The 20,131-nt window shown below is 56.7% G+C and overlaps 1 protein-coding gene and 1 long non-coding RNA gene across 3 annotated transcripts; one reads left to right on the forward strand and one right to left on the reverse strand.

The window, feature by feature from the left end:
• Window positions 1-4,096: 4,096 nt before the first annotated feature.
• Window positions 4,097-17,347, forward strand: LOC138092378 (uncharacterized). Of its 2 annotated transcripts, none has more exons than XR_011146004.1 (3): window positions 4,097-4,259; window positions 6,454-6,633; window positions 16,784-17,347. It is a non-coding gene; the product is annotated as an uncharacterized lncRNA (long non-coding RNA). The 2 variants fall into 2 exon arrangements; XR_011146005.1 differs by lacking the exon at window positions 16,784-17,347 and adding an exon at window positions 11,235-11,502.
• FXYD2 (FXYD domain containing ion transport regulator 2) lies at window positions 5,769-13,215 on the reverse strand. The gene is made up of 6 exons (XM_068988219.1): window positions 13,197-13,215; window positions 8,670-8,708; window positions 8,414-8,488; window positions 6,769-6,805; window positions 6,580-6,610; window positions 5,769-5,989 (listed from the first exon to the last, which is right to left on the reverse strand). The coding sequence occupies exons 1-5, from the start codon at window positions 13,213-13,215 to the stop codon at window positions 6,586-6,588; spliced, it is 195 nt and encodes a 64-aa protein (XP_068844320.1). The 3' UTR covers window positions 5,769-5,989; window positions 6,580-6,585.
• Window positions 17,348-20,131: the final 2,784 nt, after the last annotated feature.

Raw genomic sequence — 20,131 nt, forward strand, 5'->3', positions numbered from 1 at the left:
CCTCTGCCTGGGCCCTGGCGGCTGTGTGGCTCTGGAGGGGACAGCCCGCTGTCTTGGGGCTGTAGTCAGTCTCCAGTTCCCTGTGGACACCTCCATTTCCAGCCACTGCTCGGGGAATCTGGTTATCTGCCTCCCCCTAGCGCCACAAGAAGGGACGGGGCAGGCTCGGGTTCTCCACCACACGGCCGCACCTCACCCCAAGCCCTGCCTCACAGTGAAGCTGGGCTCCACGCTCACCCCCTGCCTAGCTGTGTGCGTGTCCTCTAAGAACCACTGGGAGTGATGGACGTGACCTCCAACCCAGCCCTCATGCTCAGCTGAGGGGTCGTGGTCCAGAGAGTGGCTGGCAAGGTGGAGCCACCTGTTCCCCATGCCCCAGATACTGGGCACAGCCTCTTGGGTCCACGCAGGCCACCCACCACCTGGCCTGTCTGGCTTCTCCCCAGTTCTAACATACAGGCACACATGCATACACACTCACACACACACTCCCAACACACGCACAAAGTTTTCCCACAAACCCTCCCTGGTCCCCATACAGCAGCTGTTGACCGCCCTCCACTGATCTCAGGGGAGCTGGTGAGCCCAGTCAAGCTGGCAGAGGGTCCAGGTGGTGGGGCCTCCCAGGACGGGTCAGGCCATGTCCACACTGTGGCCCAAATGGTGCTCACGGGTGTTGGGCTGAGCATGGACTCAGGGCCTCTGCCTCCTGGGCCTGAATAGTGTCCTAGAAGAATGCACTGGCCTGCTGCGATTCATGGGGTCGCAAAGAGTCGGACACGACTGAGCGACTGAACTGAACTGAACTGCAGACATTAAGGACAAGGGCTGGGGTGCCTGCAGAGTTCAGGAGCACCAGGTGTCCACATTGGGAGATCTTCGAGAGTATAAACAAAGCAGCCGCTGGTCAGCGAGGACCAGTCTGGAGCCCAAACTCCTCAAGTCAGACGTTGTTTCTCCATCTGGGGGAAACTGAGATTAGGGGTGGGCGGGGACATAGCCACCATCCCATAGTTCACAACTGGTCAGGCCAGGGCTCACATCCAGGCGGGTTGATTCCAGAGCCTGTGATCTTAACTGTCATCAGGGACAAAATGCTGGCTGTCACTAGGACAGGCTCCTAGTAGCCCCTTCCTGGTTCAGGCTCCGGGGGTGCACACAGACACACCACCGGCCTCCTGACTGGACTGCAATGCCCAGCAGCTCTCCCTGCCCCCTGAGAAGCTGGGAAGCAGCAGGCACAAGTGATCACTCATTCGTTCCTCTGGTCGGCCAGGCACGAGCTCAGTCAACATGCATTTACTGAGCGCGTACTACACGCCTCTGATGGGTGCGGCGCAGGGGGCTGGTGGGTAAACCATTAGATGCTGCGCCCACCCTCATGTGGTTTGCAGACGGAGGCAGACAGACATGAAGGACTGGTCAGAGTCTCAAGAGACGCAGCATCTCTAACAGGTCCCCTGGGAGCAGGGTTCAGGAAGGGTCTGGGAGCCTCTGAGACCCCACGGGACCCATCGCATCCTGCTCAGGGCGGGCGACTGAGGGCTGAGGCCGCTCCCCAGTGATGTGACTCACTGCTTCAGGAGCAGATGGTCCATGGACAGGAGACCTGAAATGTTATTTACTTCAGGGCGGGGGCCACTCGGCTCCAGGCAGCTGGGTTTGGCACGACTCTGTTACTGATTGATAGGCCTTTCAGGAAACAAAGACCACGAGAGAATGCAACACGCTCCTGGCTCTGGGCCGAGCTGGCCTCCTCTCCTTTGCTTTGTCAAGTGTATCTTTTTTGTCTGCCTTCATCACTTGCTGGGCACCTCTGTTTTAACTGCTAGGAGGGAGTGAGTGTGTGTGTGTGTGTGTGTGTGTGTGTGTGTGTGTGTGTGTGTGTGTACCCCCAGCCTCCCTGGGCACTGTTCATCTAGGGGCTGGGGGTAACAAGGGGACCAGCTACAGGTCCCACTTACCCCTTCCTAGAGCCCCTTGACTCTGAAGTCAACACCTGCAATTTTGGTCATGTGTTTGCTTTTTCCAAAGCCAAGTCCAGAGACAGACGAGGGCGTTTCAGGGTCACACAGGAGGCGGAGGCCAAAGCTGGCAGGGAGACCAGCGTCCCCAGCATGGACAGCACTGGGCTGCCGATGAGGTTCTGGGCCTCAAACTGCTGCCCCAGCCTGAAACTTCCCCTCCTATAACCTCCCCTCGGCCACCTCACCTGGGGAATTCCTCCTGGTGATACCAAGGAAGCCCTTCGGGGAAGCAACAGCAAGAATTTCTTGTAACAGGAACCAAGTTTAAGAGCTCCAGAGGCCAACAGCAGCCAGGAGTGCCCCGGGGCCTCCGGGAGAGTGGGAGGTCAGTAGGGTCAGAGCAGGCAGCCTGAAACTCCCCCCTAAACAAGTTACCGAATCAGAGCCTGGGGAGCCACCACCCTGGGTGCAGCTGGTTCCAGTGCTGTCCGGGCCTGAGGCCCGTCCACCCCTGGGGAAAAGCCCCTACCTGGTTTCCTATGGCGACCTCCCTAGGCGCCCCCCACCCCCGGGGCCCCCAGAGTCAAGCTGAGGTCATGGACCCCAAGGTCCCATGTTCTAAATAGGCTTTCTTCCCACGCTCTCAGCCACTCAACTGCAGAGGATATTGAGTGTCCCCAGTGGGGGCAGGGAACACTGAGGCCAAGCTGAGGGTTTCTTCTACGGCGGGTCACTCGGCCATCTCCCTGGCTGTCTCAGCACAGACCCTGGCTCCGTGATCTCCCTCCCAAGGCCCTGTGGCTGCTGTGGCCCTGGCTCCAAGGCCCGGGCCGATCCATCTTCCCAGCCAGAGGCTCACTGTGACGACAGGACAAGGCCAGGCGTCTGTGGCATTGGCCTCTGATCTCCACCTCCCCCTCCCCCGCCCAGGGGTTTGTCAGGCAGATGATGAAGAATGAGCGCCTGGCAAGGAGCGAGTCACCACCGCGCAGAGCCCTGCTGAACTGCAGTTCAGACCTCAGCTGCCTGGAGCCGAGGATCAACAGGGAGGCCATTAATCTCTCCAGCAGGGGTGAGTGGGAGGAGGGCCTGGGTGGGGGGGAGCCTCAACAGCCCCCTCTGCCCTGGACCCCTCTTCAGCTCAGCACCCCCAGCCCCACCCCATCCCTATAGGCTCTGGGAACCCACCCCCTAGGACAGGTTGGGGCCAGTGGGGATGCCCAGGGTGGGCTCTTGGGGACTCCCCTTTCTTGCTTGCCTCTCTCCAGGTTCTGCTCATGATACTGATTAAATCAAAGTATGTGGTTAGAGGCTACATAACTACCCCAAGCCGAGGAGTCCGCGCAGGCCACAGAGGGTCTCTACCTTCCAGGAGGAATGAGGGCTCAAGACCCCAGAGCAGGGCAAATTACACCAGAGGGGTGTGCACACAGAATGGAAATAACCCAGGGCGCTCCTGGGAAACCAGGGCACCGGGTAGACCCGGAGGCCTCTTCCGGCAAAGGACGCCCAGCCCTTTGTTCAGTCGCTCCTTCGTGTTCGACTCTTTGCGACACCATAGACTGCAGCTTGCCAGGCTTCCCTATCCTTCACCATCTCCCTGAGTTCGCTCAAACTCACGACCGTCAAGTCGGTGATGCCATCCAGCCACCTCATCCTCTGTCTCCCTCTTCTCTCAGCCTTTAGACTGAGTTGAAAACGCCGTTTGAATAGGATTGGGGTAAGACACATCCTCCCTCTGGTGGTGACAAACGGAATTGCATCCCCTCAGACTAAGGCTGTTTTTGTCTCTCTTGTGGGATTAAAAGTAATTCATTCAATTCCGTCCCAGTCTTGGTGTTTATTCGTGACTTAATTTGTGTATGAATTGTGGAAAATCCCAAAGTGAAGTGAAAGTTCAGTAGCTCCCAGTCCTTGTGACGTTCATGGAGAGGGAGGGGGAGAGTGTTCATGAGGACATTGAAGGTTACCTGGATCCGTGGCTTTCAGCAGCGGCTGCTCTCCTGGGAGCTGGTTAAGTAACAGCTGGCATGGGCCCACCCCAAGGTTAATATTTGACAATTCTGGAGGGGACACTGGGTAGTTTGCACGGCACCCCAGGTGCTCCAGGGTGACAGCCTGGGATCCAGGGAAGCCTCACGGTTCACGGGGATGGAGGTTCACAGCGGGGGTTAGAGGCCGAAGCGACTCACCCAGGACCAGCCCCCTCCAAGGCAGCTGGGTTGGCAGGCTTGAGGCCTGTGTACAGAACCTTCTAGAAACACGACTCCTCTCCACAGCTCTTCTCCTCAGGTGAGCCGCAGGCCTGGAATACCCTTCTTCCTGTTTGCCTTGCTGCTACATCCAAGAAATTTCAGGAGCGCCCCCTCCCTGAAATCCCCCATGGCTGGACCTGCCCCATCCCATTCATTTCTCCCACTGTTGTGGACAGCTCCAGTGTCTTGGAAATCCTGAATTCTATTTAGGGGGTTGGCCTGTCAGGTTTTATTTGTCATCCGTGAGCCCACATTCAGAGGAGGATGTCACAAAGACCTTGGCCCTGAGTTGCAAGAGCTAAGTTTTCCAGTCTGTGTCTCACTGGAGTGTCTCCTCCCAACCCACGGGGTCAATGAGAAGGACTCTGAAATGGACCCAGAGACCTGGGTTGTCGCTCTGGCTCTGACACCGGCTGGCTGTGTCACCTGGACAAGTCGCTGCCTTTCTCAGGACCTCAGTTTCTCTTTCTGAAAATTAAGGATTGTCTATTTTGCTCCCTACAGGCCTTCGGTGGCCAAGCCTTCTGTGAATCTGTGAGGGCTGGTGGTCCTGGGGACAGTGGATTAAGACAAAGAACTCAATTCTCAAGCCAAGTGCGGCCTACACTGCCTCCAGTGCCCTGCTTGTTCATTTCAAACTCTGCTGACTTGCTGTTGTCTTGGTTTCCCAGTCCAATCTCCCCCGCTTCCCTTGGACGCTCAAAAGCTCAGATGAGGAAATGGACACTGGGTGGTGCCATGATCCCACCATCCTGTCCAGCCTCAGAGCCGCCTCTCTCCTCTCACTGAGGGAAGGGAGGGAAAGGGGAGACGGGCTCCTTCCAGAGGGCAGAAAGTGCGCTGTGCTCTCTGGGGGCTGCGGGCATCAGTAATTCAGGGGCTGGTGGAAGGGCCAGCCTGACACCATCTCGGGTTGAGGTAGGGTGGAGGCCTACCAGTATGGACAGGGGGCTAGGGGAAAGGTTACAGAGGCCCCACCCTCACTGTCCACTCTCTGGCCTCTGGCCCTGAAATTAACCAAGCCAGCACTGAAAGAGGTGGATAAGATTAGGTCAAACTTGAGGCCCCCTGGCCCCAAGAGTGGAAAGGGCATGGCTGGAGCTTGGCACCACAGTTGGGGGTGAGGGATGGGGAGAGAGCATGTGCCGAGGACGCCCCTGCCCAAGATCCCTATACCCACCCATCCTGGCACGCCGGTGCACTTGGGGAAATGTGGGCAGAGCACATAACGTGCCCACAAACAGCTAAAACACGGGCAGCCCAGGGCAGGGCCGCCTTGACTCCCACTGGAGAGATCCTACAGCCACACCAGGGCCCCGGGCAACCCAAGGGCTTTGAGCTTGTGACCTTTGGCTGTCGGGCTTTCTCTTTGCCTGGCATTCGGAAGGCAGGCTGAGTCCTCTGTCCCAGGGGCTCTCGGCAATTTGCGGGGTGAGGAGAGGCCTGGAGATGATGGCACTTTCACAGGCACGGGCATGTGAGCAAATAAGCAAAAAGCCAGAGACCAGGCTGTATTGACTCCAGCTTGGAGGAGGGGATGGTGGCAGTTACAGGAGAGAAGGAGCGAGGGAGGAGGCCAGGGAAGGAGCCGTCTCCGAGGCCGGCTTTATTATTAACACGGGGCGGAAGGAGGTGAAGCCCACCCGGGGGGGTCACGTGGAGCCCGAAGCTTCCTTCAGCCCAAGGGCCTGGCAGTGCTGGGACAGAGGTCTAAAGCTCAGGGAAGACTTCCAAGCAGCCCCGGTGCAAGGGTGGGCACGGCTGGCTCTGCAAAGAGAAAGGCAGGATGGGGGCTGTGAGCATGGCTGCAGAGGCTGGGGCTTCCGTTTCATCCTTACCTTCCTCTGGCGCATCTCTGCAGCCTCCCTTGGTCACACATACTACGGCATTTGTTTTTCTGTTTGTGTGTGTGTGTGTGTTTGCCATTATTTTTAAAAGGTGGCAACAGAGAACAGATATGTGGACCCAAGTGGGATGGAGCGGGTGGGACGGGCTGAGAGAGTAGGGTTGACATTTACGCAGGACCATGTGCAAAGCAGATAGACAGCAGGAAGCTGCTGCGGAGCACTGAGAGCTCAGCGCGGTGCTCCGAGACGACCTAGAGGGGTGGGATGGGGGTGGGCGTGGGAGGGAGTCTCAAGAGGTCGGGGGGATATATGTATACTCATGGCTGTACAGAAACTAACATATTGTAAAGCAATTATATGCTAATAAAAATTTTTAAAAACCAGCAAGGAAAAGAACCACCCGAGGGTGACAGAGACCTGCCTGATGGATGAAAGACCCTGAAACTTCCCCGGCCGAGTCCTTAGCTTCTCCTTATTATCCAGAGCCACGGCCGCTCCTCGCAAACCTACCTCTCCTCAGAGCCCATCTTCAGGAATTTGCCTGGGATGGAGGAAAGCAGACAGGTAAGAAACGGTAGTGGGGTGGAGGGAGCCGGGATTCAGGGCTCCCTGAGGTTGGGGACCCTCCTCACCAGCCTGAGAGACCAAACCCTCCACCGGCCCCTCCCACCTCCATCAGTCACCCCGGCCGGCACTCACCGGTGCTTCTTCTTGGCCCCACAGCGGAATCTTTTGCCTTAAAGAGAGAAACAAGGTTAGTTTGCCAAGGAGGCCCTCTCTACCCTGGAGGCCTCAGCTCCGTAGCCCCTCCTTCCCCCTCTCCTGCCAGCGCTGCTCCGTGTCCACCTCAGAGACCACAGCTGACTGTCTCTCTTTATATATGGCTGGACCATAAGCGTTCAGAAGTCCAAGTCAGCCAGCTGGGCAGTCAACAAAGATCATTGTGGCGGCGGCTCCATGGTGGACTGTGTGTGTGTCTGTGTTGGTCACTCAGGTGTGTCCAACTCTTTGCGACCTCTCAGACTGTAGCCCGCCTTCTCTGTCCGTGGAATTCTCCAGGCAAGAGTACTGGAGTGGGTTGCCATTTCTTTCTCTAGAGGATCTTCCCGACCCGGGGATCGAACCCTAGTCTCCTGCATTGCAGGCAGATTCTTTGCCGTTTGAGCTACAGGGAAGTCCGTGGCGGACTATGAGTGCGATGGGAATGGTGCTGAGACGGGGCCGTCACAGCGTGCCCCACCCCACGCCCCACTGGGCATGTGGACGCTGCTCGAGAAGAACGGCAAGAAGTCCAGGGCAAAGGCCCTTGCTCACGCCCATCCGCCTCCGCCACCGTGAGCTCAGCCACAACACAGCGGGGCCCTCAGGGAACCGCCAGGGGGATGGGGAGGCTGGCCCTGTCTGCAGACTGGAGCCATCAGGTTGGCGGGGGGGCGGGGGGGGGGGGTGCACCATCTAACACGCCCATTAGAATCCCAGGACTTGGAAGTGGATGTGCTACATTCCACATCTTCTTTCCACCGGCGTGTTTCTATTTGTCTTCTGGTTGCACCAGTCCACAAGCACTTATTAAGCCCCTGCTGTGTGCCTTTGGGGCCGGGGTAAGGCAAGGGGCTTTCTCTCCCCTAAAACCCCCCACACCTACACTGCTCCCTTGGCTGTCGCGTCTTTGACTGCCAGCCCTAACCTTGAGAGACAAGAGGGATCATCCCCATTTAACAGATGAACAAACTAAGGCCCGGGGAATAAGGGATCCACGGTAATCCAGCAGGGAGCCTAAGGCCTCGGGCTGCCAGGGGTGCTTGCCTTCCTGCAGCAGGCCGGGGTGGGGGTGAGGTGCTTTGGAACCCACTCTGTTTCCGATCTAGTTGCGGCACCTCAGGCGGGCTGCTGCACCTACCACTGCGGGTCTGGTTTTTTCATTTGAAAAGTGGCGACAGTGGCGGCCATCCCTCAGTTTGCCGAGAGGATTAAATGGGCCAAGAAAGCGCTCAGTTCTGGGGGAGGGAGCGTCCAGTGGAGGCTGGTTCCCTCCCTTCCCCTGCCCCAAGGGCACTGAAGCCTCCCGGGGCCAGCAGGACCCCGTTCCCCATCTCAGCGGCACCCCTCGGGTCCACTAGAGGGCGCACTCGAGGAAAAGGGCATCTCCTGGGTGGTCTGCGGACCAACAGCCCCCTCTGCATCAGGGTGTCTGTCCGTTCTCAGATCCTCCGTGGGAGAGGCGAGGGCGCCCGGGAAGGGGATGAGAGGCTCTCCCCTCCCCACCCGGGAAGCCAATGTGCTCAGCGGCTTTGAGGAGATGTGCCCACCTCAGCACCCCCTTATACAGGACGGCCCCACTTACTGAGGATGATGACGAGCCCCACGATGAAGGCCAGGGCGGCGAAGATCAGGCCCCCATTGCGGACGGTCTCGTAGTCTGGGGAAGGACAGGGCGGGGAGGGGGGTGGGTGACCCAGACCCTTCCCCCAGCCCCACAGTAATAACTTGGGAAGATGGGGCACATGACCCAGGGCTGGGAGAGGCCAGGGACTGTGGATGCGTGGTCGGGGGCGGGTCGTCACTCAGCAAGGGTGGGAGGAGGGGCCCGCCAGACTCACCGTAGTAGAATGGGTCCTCGTTCTCCTTGGGGCTGCCACCTGAGAAGAGAGCCAGTGGGGGGTGGTGTGAGCCACAGAAACACGGGGACTCCCGTGCTTGCAGTCCCAGCACCCCCGGAGGTTCAGGGGGGCCAGGGGAAGCTGCTGGAGGGACATCCCAGGAGCAGGGGCTGGTTATGCCACTGCGGGTGACACCGTCTGCCCTCGGTGGCTCCTGACGGTCGGCTTGGGACCCACCACTGAGCCTCCAAAGTAGGGACCCACGGTGCCTGGGGGTGGGGTGGGGCTGGCACTTCTGGGAGGCTACAGAAGCATCTTCCATAAGCCTCAGCAGCAACCTCTCTCCATATGACTAACCAGCCACAAGGTATTGGGTTTTTCCATAACATCTTACAGAAAAATCCGAGCAAACTTTTGGGGCAACCAATACTTGGCGAATATTTGTGAAGTGAACCAATGAATAAATAAACAGAACCTTAATGTTCACCGAACAGGAGGAAACCAAGGCCCAGTCTGAAGGCTTCTCTAAAGTTCCGGTAAAAGTTGGAGGCAGAAATGAGTCTTGGACCCCTGTTTCTAGATCCTTCTATCCTACATTGCTATCCTTAGGGGAAAGCAAATTTATTTCAGAAACAGTATATTGGCATGCGGCAGACTGAGGCTAACGAAGCAGTAGCTCATTTAACCGCTGTAACAATCCTGTGAGTCATTAATAGTATTCCAGTATCATCCATGAGACAATGGAGGCACAGGGGGGTTAGGCAACTCACTCAGAGGCACACAGCTAGAGAAGGGCAGAGCTGGGAATGACCCCAGGCCATTGGTTGTTAACAGTCGAGGTGCTTCACCCCTTTGCTGTGCTGCCTGTCACATGGTCAGGAGGAAGGAGATATTTCAAGACGGGTGGTCCCAGGCAGTCTGCAGCCCCCAGCAGAGGTCATGGCTCTGCCCTTCCACCCTGTTAGCTGAGCGCACTTGCTGGAGGGCAGCTGGAGGGCAGCTGGAGGGCACCCGGCCAGAGCTTTTCTGCCATGTCTGGTGGTGGCCCCTCTTCTCTGCCCTGCTTGAGCCCCTTCTTGGCACTAGGGAAGCAGTGCCCAAGGTCAAAGGAACGTGCCAGGCCTCACCTCCCAGGCTGTGCTGGACTGGGCCCTGGGCGGTGGGGTCCGGTGAGCCCAGCTCATGCCCTGGGCCAGGAGAGTTTGGGTTAGGAGGGGTCCACTGAAGGGCCTGAGGGGGCCCCAGGCACCTGTCCCCATGCAGAAGGCCTCTGAGGTTGTCTCCCAGTTTCAGTTCAAGTCTTGTTCAAGGTCACACGGGCCTTAGTGTCAGAGCCATGATGGGACTAACCACTCCCCTTGCTGCTCCAGGAAACTGCCTCCTCCCTGACCACCTCGTCTTGAGCCACTGGGAGAGCCCACCCCACCCAAAGACCTCAGCTTTTCTAGATCTGGCTCAAAGACCACCACAGTCCACAGCGGGCCCACGAGATTCCAGACCCGATTGCCCTTGTTCACAGGGTGCCTTCTAGGCATGTGTCCTGAACCTGGGGGCTCTCGCCCTAAAGCCAGGCTGAGAAGGCTGACTGGGGGGCCCACTGCTGCCCCGCCTCACCCCCATCCACCTCCTGCTCTCGGTTTAGTCCAGAAGATGCATGCTCACCAGCCCCCACGCCCCAGCACCTCCTACTTGGCACCCATGTTTCCACCATTCAAGCTAGATTGCTTTGGCGTTAAGGTGGGATCCTCTTTTAAAAGCAGATTTTCTTAGAGAGGAGGCTGGCTGGCACGCACGGTATGAGAGAGGGGTGCTGGGTGCTCTGGAAGGCAGGGATGCCCGGAGACGGAAGAGGGGGTCCTGTTCACCCTCCAAAGATGGTCCAAGCACCTCCTGCTTCACATACACACATGCACACACACAGGCACACACATGCACTCACCGTCATCTGTCAACTCTGCCATTTCCCCCACAGACCAGGCCCGTGCCCGCTGCCCTCCTCCCGTGGCCTCTGCTTCGGGGAGACTGCCCGGCTGTGGGGTGGCCAGAGATGGGGTGGGGGCATTAAACATTAACAGTGCCAGGTAATATTTACCCTGGCCACAAGAAGAGCCCGGGTGTGGACAGTGGGCTCCCGCTGAGGCGTGAGGAGGTGCAAGGGCAGCGGGGGCAGGGAGGAGCTGGCCGCCTTTCCAAACCCTCCCAACGGAAATTTCCAGAGAGAAGAGCCAGGGAGTCCACCCGCCAGGTGGAGAAGTCACAGCTGGGGCTGTGACAGTAGGGAAGCGGGGGTTTCGAAATGCATTCAGCGTGTACTACAGCTTGCGGGGGACAAGGTCGGGGGTCCCACGGAGGCCCTCGACCCTAGCAGCCGCCCACGTCTCCCACCACTGTACAGGCTGCTGGTGCGGCTGGCGCCTGGTGTTCGGGGCTTTCTTGAGGTGGTCCCAGGGTGCCTGGCCCCTCAACCCACTCGAGCCCCCGCCCCGCGCCCCGGTGCACTGTGCGCGCTTCCAGGCTTTCATGCCCGGGAACACCCTTTCCTTTGTACCTTTTTCCTCCATCCAGGCCACATCTAACAGCTCACACCTCGGTCAGAAGGGCTCCAGTCATCCCTCACTAAGCCCTCTGCCCCGCAGCCTCTGGCACGTCTTTCTCCAGCCATGAAGCCCAGCTTCCATGCCAGTCCTCACGTTACACCACAGGCTCCTCTGGGAAGGGGCCCAGCCAGACCATGGAGAGAACGCCTTGCTTTTATGACTTGAAAAGCATGTTTCTAACTGTTATTCCCTGGTACTTTGTGTCATTTCCCCATTTTATATATGAGGCATCTGAGGCACAGAGAGGCTATGGCCCTGGTTCAAGGGCACACAGCTGATGAGAGGCAAGGTGAAAACTGACAGCCAGGCCCTTGCTTTGGGAGGCAGGGACTCCTTCTCCCTCTACTGCAGCCCCATTCACGTTGGGGACCCCGGTGCTAGGTCCTCCATGGATGCTCATATTCCTGGCTGAGTTCTAATCAATCAGATTGGCTTCCAGAAGAGGCTGATGCTCAACTGTAGCTAAAAGGCCAGGTTAGAGGTCATTGTCCACCAAGGGCAGGTTAGTCCTTCAAAAGGACTCCATCTATTAATCCTCTTGGAGCAGTGACAGGGGATCAAGGTTTGAGTTCACTTCCTGGCTCCTCCACTTGCTAAGCATATAGCCCCAGTCAAGTTATTTAATCTCTATATGCCTCAGTTTCCTCATCTATAAAATGGGTTATTGTGAGGAGAAAGTGAGATAATGCAGTGAAGGGCATGGTGGGGGGCCTGGTACACAGTAAGTGTCATTATTGTTAACTGTTATACACTGTCACACCAAGAAAGCCACCCACTTTCCAGCAAAATGAACATGGGGGTGAGATGGAAAGACAGACTGTCACGGCCTGCAGACCAGAAGCTGAGACACCCATTCATCTCCTCAGCTTCCAAGGCCAAGTGATGGAAATTCATGAAAACACAACCGAGCTGACATTTGGCAGGCGCTGAGCATGTGTCAGGCTCTTGCACGCACTGTCCTGCTGATTCCACATTTGCCCCATTCCACGGGTGAAGAAAATGAGCTGGGCATTGCCCCCGCAAGGACCCCTGGAGCTGGCCCGGGCAGTGCCATGATCCCCAGTGGACAGCCCAGGGAGACTGGGCGACTTGCCTGAAACACCCAGTCAGGGACAAATCCAGGGCTAGAAAGCCAGACCCCCATGACTGTGCTCCCCAAACTCCTGGGGCTCTCCACACAGACACTGATGCCCCCTTATCATATACTATCTTGCTCCCTTACTACGTGTTGTCTATCTTTGCAAGCTACCGTGCATTCTTTCTGGAGTATAAAAATAGGTGGAAAGTTCATAGACACATAGATAGCTACATACATAGCTACATAGATCAATGGTTATGCTAGATAATAGGTAGATAGATGGGCAGGAGATAAAAGAGAAATAGGGAGCAAATCAATAGCTACAACAGCAAATCAATAGCTACATCTACAATAGTTACATTTTTAACTGTGTGTGCATGACACTGTCCTAAAGACTTTATAAAAACCAACTCATTTAATCATCACAGCAACTTGATGAGGGAGGGAAGGCATTATTATCATCCCCATTTTGTAGATGAAGGCACAGAGAAGTTCAATAACTTCCCAGAGGTCAGGTGGGTGGAAAGTGAGAGAACCAACCTCTGAACCTAGCAGTCTGGCTTCAGAGTTCCTACAGCTGGACAGACAGATGACTGTCAGAGAATGAGGGCTGTGGGACAAGTTGCCTTCGCAGCTCTTGACAGCTCAGAGATGCTGGGAGCAGAGATCACAGCACACCGAGGCCCCCAGAAGGAGGTGCCCTCGTTTAGAAAACTTGCCTCTCCCCATTGCTGCTTTCCCTATACTCCTGGGGAGCTGGGGGTGCTCTTGAAAGTGACGGGATAGACACTTGTGTCAGAATCCAGGACGGTGGGGGGGGGTGGGGGCGGGGATGGGGTTCAGGGCACTCACCCAGGTACCACCTGTCCATAGCAGGAGCTGCTGGCTGTGTCTTCAGAGGATGAGAGTCGTGAGGTGCTAGTGACCCAGGGCCTGAATGCGAAGAGCCGGCCTCCCTCTCTCCACAGCCCAGCTGAGCCCACGGGCAGGAAGAGACAAAGGCAGGGAGGAGGGGCTGGCAACAGAGCCCTCACCTCGTGCCTGCCTGCCGGGCCAGGCTGGGCTGGGCCCCACGTGAGAAGGGGGCAGATTCTCTGACCTCCAAGAGCACCTGAGAAAGGGGGGCAGCTGTGAGTGTCCACAAACAAACCGCAGCCCCCACACTGGGGTGAGATGCCTCCGTGTAGCCCGGGGCGTCTGCAAAGGTCACCAGGAGCCAGGAAGTCCCTGGCCAGGGCCTCAGCCCGTGGAATCAGAGTCCCCGATCTTCCCCTGTCCCTGGGCTAGGGGCATCTGAGAGAGACACTCAGGGCACACAGGGGTCCCCCCAAACCTTTCCCCAGTGACACCTTCTTCCTCCAGCTCAGCTGGCCTTGGCCCTGACGTATGCGTCCTCAAGGGCCTGTTCTGGAGCCCAGAGTCCCCTGAGACTGGACAGGACGGTGGGCAGCCCCTTGGAGGCTGCCCCGGGTGGGAGGGAGTGCTTGCTGGCCATGGCGCTGGGCCCAGGGTGCCGTCAGCCGCCTCCCGTGTCTCCCAGGAGCCGGGTGGAGATGGGGAGCAGCTGGGGCTGCAAGGAGGAGCGGGTGAGGAACCTGGGCTTCCTCGGCTGGGACCCCTTGCTTGGACCACAGGGTCTGAGCTCAGGCTGTGAGGTCAGACCTGCCTGTCTGTCTGGAGACACCAGCAGCTTCACGAGGCCCCAGAGGGATGCCTGTTGGTGCCGCAGGGTGGGGGCGGCTAGAAGACAGCACTTTTAGTGGGAGGGCCCGTCTCCCAGCTGGAGCCAGGAGCCACTCGGAACCGGAGGGCAAGCAGTGTCCCCTCACTCACCCCGGCTCAGCGAGGCCTGTTCTCTGGCCACTGGGGCCCCTGTCAGGGCCTGGAGGGAGCCTGCAGCAAGCAGTCTGTGAGGCTCACTGGGGACCACGGGCTCCTACGGGCTCCTCCTCAGTCCCTCATGGGTCGCCCCGACACAGACTGAACAGCAGGGTCTGCGATGTGCAGGTCTGGCCTGGGCTCTGGTCAGATGGCACCCACCACTCTGCCCCTCCTTAGCAACACTTCCTGCCCCAAGGGGATGACTGATGTACCCCCAGAGAGCCACCCGGGCTGGAAAACACTCCAGAAACAGAGACAGGCAGACCTAGGGGAAGTTGTCTGGCTGGTATGAGATCTAGTCCTGGGGAGCCATACCCGCCCCAGCAGGCAGCCCTGCTTCTGGGCTCCTTCCTCTTTTCCCTACCACCCAGAAGGCTGCCCAGGGGCCTAGCTGCTCACCAGATGCTGCCCCCGCCCCACCCCCCGACCCCCTGCCCCCGGTCACATGCTGCCAGTGGAAACCTGCAAGCTCACAGCCCAGAGCCACAGCGCAGACATCCCCCAGGCTGGGAACCTGCAGAAACTCCTGAATCTCAGGACCAGATAGGCCTTTAGAGGTTGCCTGGTGCAGACTTATCAGTGGCCCTGAAAGAAAGTAGAGACGTCAGCCAGGACCACTCCCCACCTCCCCCACCCCCAACACACACTCTCTCTCTCACACACACACACACACTCTCCCAGACACGAAGGCTGTGAAGAAAGGCATCTCCATCCCAAATGGAGACCCTGAGCCCCGTGTCACTGATTAACTAGGAGCTTCCCAGGTCATCCCCCCAACTCCCTCACTTTACCGAGGGTTCCCTCTCCTGCTCACACCCCCTGAGGACTGTGCATTCGTGCGTGCTCAGTTACTCAGTCGTGCCCGACTCTTTGCGGCCCCCTGGACTGTAGCCTGCCCGGCTCCTCTGTCCATGGGGTTTTCCAGGCAAGAGTACTGGAGCGGGTTACCATCTCCTCCTCCAGGGGATCTTCCCGACCCAGAGGCTGAACCCATGTCCTCCGTGTCTCCCGCATTGCGGGTGATTCTCTACCGCTGAGCCATCGGAGGAGCCTTAAGTAAAGGCCAAAACCAATCTTGCATCCTAGAAGCCCTTCTGCACCTGGCCCCAGGGACCCCTCCGACCTTGTCTCTAATGACTGCCCTGCCCCTTCTCTCTATTCCAGCCATACTGGTCTCCTTGGTGATCCTCTGACCCTCCAGACACACTCCTGCCTCAGGACCTTTGCACCTGCTGTTCTCTCTTCCTGAAGACACTCCTTCCAGAAAACTCCTTGGCTGAACTTGCTCAGGCAATGTCCCTTCCTTGCATCCTAGCCTATAATCTATACACCTACTCTGTAATATTTCAGATCCCTTCTTAGCCTTATTATATTTTTGTAGCACTTATTACAGCGGATAAATTCTATAATTTCCTTAAGTTGCTTCTCACTTCTCTCTCAACTGAAACGAAATTCCAGGACAGCAGGGGTTTTTTGTTTGCTGTGCTTGTTCCTAGATCCCCAGTGCCAGAACAGGGCCTGGCTCTGGGTGGACCCCCGGTTTTGTTAAATGAATGAATGGTTTCCAGAGGTGAAACAATTCTGCCAGTGGCACAGGCTCACTCACAGTGTGCCTAATGCAACCTCTTCTCATGACTCACCTGCTCTCTAATAGGTAGCAAGAACTAGTTTGTCCCCACAGAGAGAGAGTGGGTGGCCAGCTCCCCCCAGTCCCCTGTTGGCAGCTCCCCTAGAGTCCTTCCTGGGGAGCTCCCCGTCCCTGCCCCTCAACTCCCCTCCAGCACGTCACTTGGAGCCCTGCAGAAATTTTCATGAAAGTGTTCATTCAGGGGAAGCCAGATGTTTTAAGTTAAGGGGGTCCTGGCCCTCTCCCCTCACTCACACCCAGCCCTTCCTTGTCCTGACTGAGCTCATCAGCCTAGCTGACACTGAGACACCCTACATTCTTCCAGGGAGGTGTTGGCTCCTTCGACCTGGACCATGGCCCACCATCCCCCAGAGAGAAGCCCAGGGGAGCCTCTCCCCCTATATGTCTCTTCAGGCAGGTCAGGGGTCCCTGCAGGCACAAGCACCCACACTTAAATCCTGTGCATCCTTCTCCCATCTGTAAAATGGGCTGATAGCACCTACCTTGCAGGGCTGTCGCAGGAATAGAGGTGATGTAGGAGAAGGCCTGGCCAAAAGGGTCCTAATAGGTGCCACCTTCACCACCCTCACCCTAGGCAGGCCTCCAGGAGACAAGGACACTCAAAGTTAATCTCTTCCCCAGGCTGTCCCCAGCAGGGTGATCTTCAAAGTGGGCTCTTGGGGCACATTTCTGCCCATGACCTTCAGCATGATCTCTGCCAGCCAACCACCCACCCAGCACCCCAAAACTTCCCTTCCTCCCCTGACACCCCGCACAACATGGCTGTTCCTTGCTGGTGTCTGGCCCCTTTTCTTGTTCTTCCAGTCTCTTCTGGGGTATGGGGGCAACTGAGGTGGGAACACAATTCTTTCATCTAAAGACTACAATGCAAAGACCCCTCCAACCCCTCTTCTCTTATCTGTTGTTCCAGGCTCGAGCCAAAGAGGGGCACACTGTGCTGTTTTCCCCAAGACCCAGAAATCAAGGAGCTCTTTGGAAGACATGGAGAAGCGGTCCCAACTCCCAGACCCCACCTTCAGCACTAGCCCGTCCAAAGGCACAATGTTCTCAGCTGGTGTGCCTCAGCCTCCCCTGTCTTCCCTAGCAGGCCTCCTTCGACCCCGACTCCTCAGCCTCGGGCAGCCATCTGGGGTGGTCATGGTTGGGCTGGTGGATGAAGAGTTGAGAGGCTGGGACATCGCCTGAGCCTTGTCTCCAGCACTGAGGCAAAGGCCCTCATTGCCAGCCTCCCTGGGATAGGATCCTCCAGATCCACCAGCCCTGGACCTGGGGGCTGCATGGCAGCGGGCACAGCCTTGGACTCCAGGCTGCCCACCAGTCCTGGAGGTGGCTCGCAGTTGGAGAGAAGCCAGGAGCCCCTAGAAAGTCCGGTTCCTGGCTCAGGTCCGTCCTCAGCCGTGTGGCATGCAGGGTCGCCTGGCAGGGAACGTGGTGGCTCTCAGGCCACAGCTGTGCTGCCAGAGGTCCCAAACCCCAGGGAACACTAGCTCCTGCTGTGGCTGTGGGTGCCAGGGTGACTGGGGTCTTATAAGGCAGGGCTGGGAGGAGGTGGACCCTGGAGGGTCCATTCCTTAACAGTTGGCATCAAGATGGCCTGAGCTGTGGGGCACACAGGTCCTGGGAGCCGCCAAGGGGCAATGTACTCAGAGTCAAGGTCACCCAGGCCTTCCTGTTCCCTGAGCAGGCGGGAGCTGGGGACACCCTCTTGTTTCTACAGCTGGTGACAAGGGCAAGCCCGTTTGACCCACCTCTCCCGCAGCGAACACCCTGGAGAGAAATGCATTCTTGACTTTTCTAAGAACTTGCGTCTGGGCTTGAACAGAACAGAGGCTGTTTCTCTCCAGTGGCAGACAGTCTCCTTCCAGTAACCACATTTCTGCTTATCTCTGAAAAGTAGCTCCAAGCTCACCACCTCCAGGAAGACCACCAGGAGCAGACCCACCTCCTGCTGTTCCGACCCTTCCTCCATGACCTTCTGGATTCCACTGCCATGGCCCAAATAGCTCACATCTGGCTTTGTAATCATCTTTGTCTTTGACTTCAGAGACTACCAAGTCTGTTCTGGCTTCTTCAAGCACACAGATTACCAGGTCTGGAGTCTGGCCCCCATCTCTGCTCACTTGGTAGCAATTCCATCCATTTTATCATTCTCAACAGTTCTGAAGAACTCTGGTCTCTTTGTTCCATTCATCCCACTCATCCAAGCAGGTTTTGTGATACTCATGGAGAAGGAGACTCTCACGGTATGTAGGTAAGTTAGAAATTGAGCCCCAGTCTACAGGACAGAAGGGGAACCCTGCTATCACAAAAAGGGCACAGAGGACCTGAATGGTAATACAAATATTAATAATGTAGACCCCCCAAAAAATGTTGCCTGCCATTTCAATAAAGAATGCTGCCCCCCATCAAACCAGCAGCCACTGCTGATAACAGTGCATCCTGAAGGAATTCAGGGTGGAGAAAAACGGCATATTGGCCCTAGATAGCTAAGATGCATATCAAAGGAATAATTTCAATAAGCCCAGAATCTTGCATCTTCCCATACATAGAAAGGCACTGAGGTCTTAACTTGGGATGCCTGGTTTTTATGATTAGCAGTAATCTTTTCATGTTTAGCTACTTTTTTTTCCCCAGTAGAAACTCCTATATATCCTGGTTCCTCCCTTACCTCTTTGGAACAGTTCTACTGCTTGAGAGCTACAACAGAGCTGCTTGAGAGGCCATCTCCCAGACTACAGTCCTCAGTAATTTTTCACTGTTGTTCAGTTGCCAAGTTGTGTCTGACTCTGTGTGACCCCATGGACTGTAGCATGCCAGGCTTCCCTGTGCTTCACTATCTCCTGGAGTTTGCTCAAATTCATGTCCATTGAGTCAGTGATGCCATCCAGCAATCTCATCCTCTGTCTCCCCCTTCTCCTCCTACCGTCAATCTTTCCCAGCATCAGGGTCTTTCCCAGTGAGTCAGCTCTTCATATCAGTTGGCCCAAGGACTGGAGGTTCAGCTTCAGCATCAATCCTTCCAATGAATATTCAGTTGATTTCCTTTAGGATTGACTGGTTTGATCTTGCTGTCTAAGGGAATCTCAAGAGTCTTCTAAAGCACCACAGTTCAAAAGCATCAATTCTTTGGTGCTCAGCCTTCTTTACGGTCCAACTCGCACATCTGTACATTACTAGAAAAACCATAGCTTTGACTACATGGACCTTTGCTGGCAAAATGATGGCTTTTTAATAGTCCTCAATAATACCCCCAAATAAAACATAATCCTCAACTTTAAGGTTGTATGCTTTTTTCAGTTGACAATAACATAATATATACATGTAAATTTTTCAGTATTTTTATGTCCATAATCTCACTTTGACCCTGTGAGGTAACAGGAAAGATACTGATGGACCCATTGTGCAGTTGAGGAAACCAAGGCTCCCGAGACTACACAGGAGCCCAGCTTACACCATGGCTAGGAAGGACTTCATTTTGCAGAGACGGAAACTGACAAAGATGCTGGGGTCTAGCCCAGATCACACAGCTGGAGGGAACACAAGGGGTGTCCTGAGCCTTTTTCAGTTTCAGCAGGCGCTGGCTGGGAGGCAGGAACCCCCTCTTCTGGACGGTGCAGAGGGCCAACTGCCTGGCAGCCCCTACCACCGCGAGTCCTTCAGGACACCCGATCGCAGCATCACCTGCTCTGCCATCACTGCCTTGGCCGGTGGCCTGCTATTGTGCAACCAGGCACGGGGCTGGGGCTGGCCCCATAAAATCAACAGCCGGTTGGCTTGGTCTGGCTGATTCTGCCCCACTGGAGTTCAACTGTGACAGCAATGAATCAGGCTAATGGTGAGAAGTGGCCGTTCTTCCTCTCTGTGGCCTGGAGACAGGTATTTCCAAGGCTCCTCCCCTGGCTCAGGCAAACACACCTGACCTACCAGCCCCCTCCACCCCGCCTCCTGCCCCCAGTCTCTCTCACGCTCTCTCCAGGCCCAGGGTGAGGCAGAATAGCCAGGGACAAGGTGGGGTGAACCAGACAGAGCTGGACAGCTCTCTCACCCCTGTCCCGCCAGCCACCCCTGCCAACCTAGGATCCTGGGGAGGGCAGAGCTCTCCTTCCCACAGGAAGAGAAGGTGCCCAGTGACCTTGGGGTGTGCTTCAGCCTGGAGACCCCCTCACCCACCCCTCTCTCCCTGCTGCTTGCACTCTGCCTGACTCTCTTCCAAGAACAACTTGGCCACTTCCAATCCACAGCCTGCAAAAACAAAAAA

The sequence above is a fragment of the Capricornis sumatraensis genome, chromosome 16 (assembly GCF_032405125.1).
Source record: "Capricornis sumatraensis isolate serow.1 chromosome 16, serow.2, whole genome shotgun sequence".
Lineage (NCBI taxonomy): Eukaryota > Metazoa > Chordata > Mammalia > Artiodactyla > Bovidae > Capricornis > Capricornis sumatraensis.

Coding starts and splice junctions, on each gene's coding strand:
- FXYD2 (XM_068988219.1), bottom strand. Junction 8,489..8,669: donor CGAGGACCCATTCTACTACG/GTGAGTCTGGCG, acceptor GTCCTTCCCCAG/ACTACGAGACCGTCCGCAAT. Junction 6,806..8,413: donor GGGGCTCGTCATCATCCTCA/GTAAGTGGGGCC, acceptor TCTCTCTTTAAG/GCAAAAGATTCCGCTGTGGG.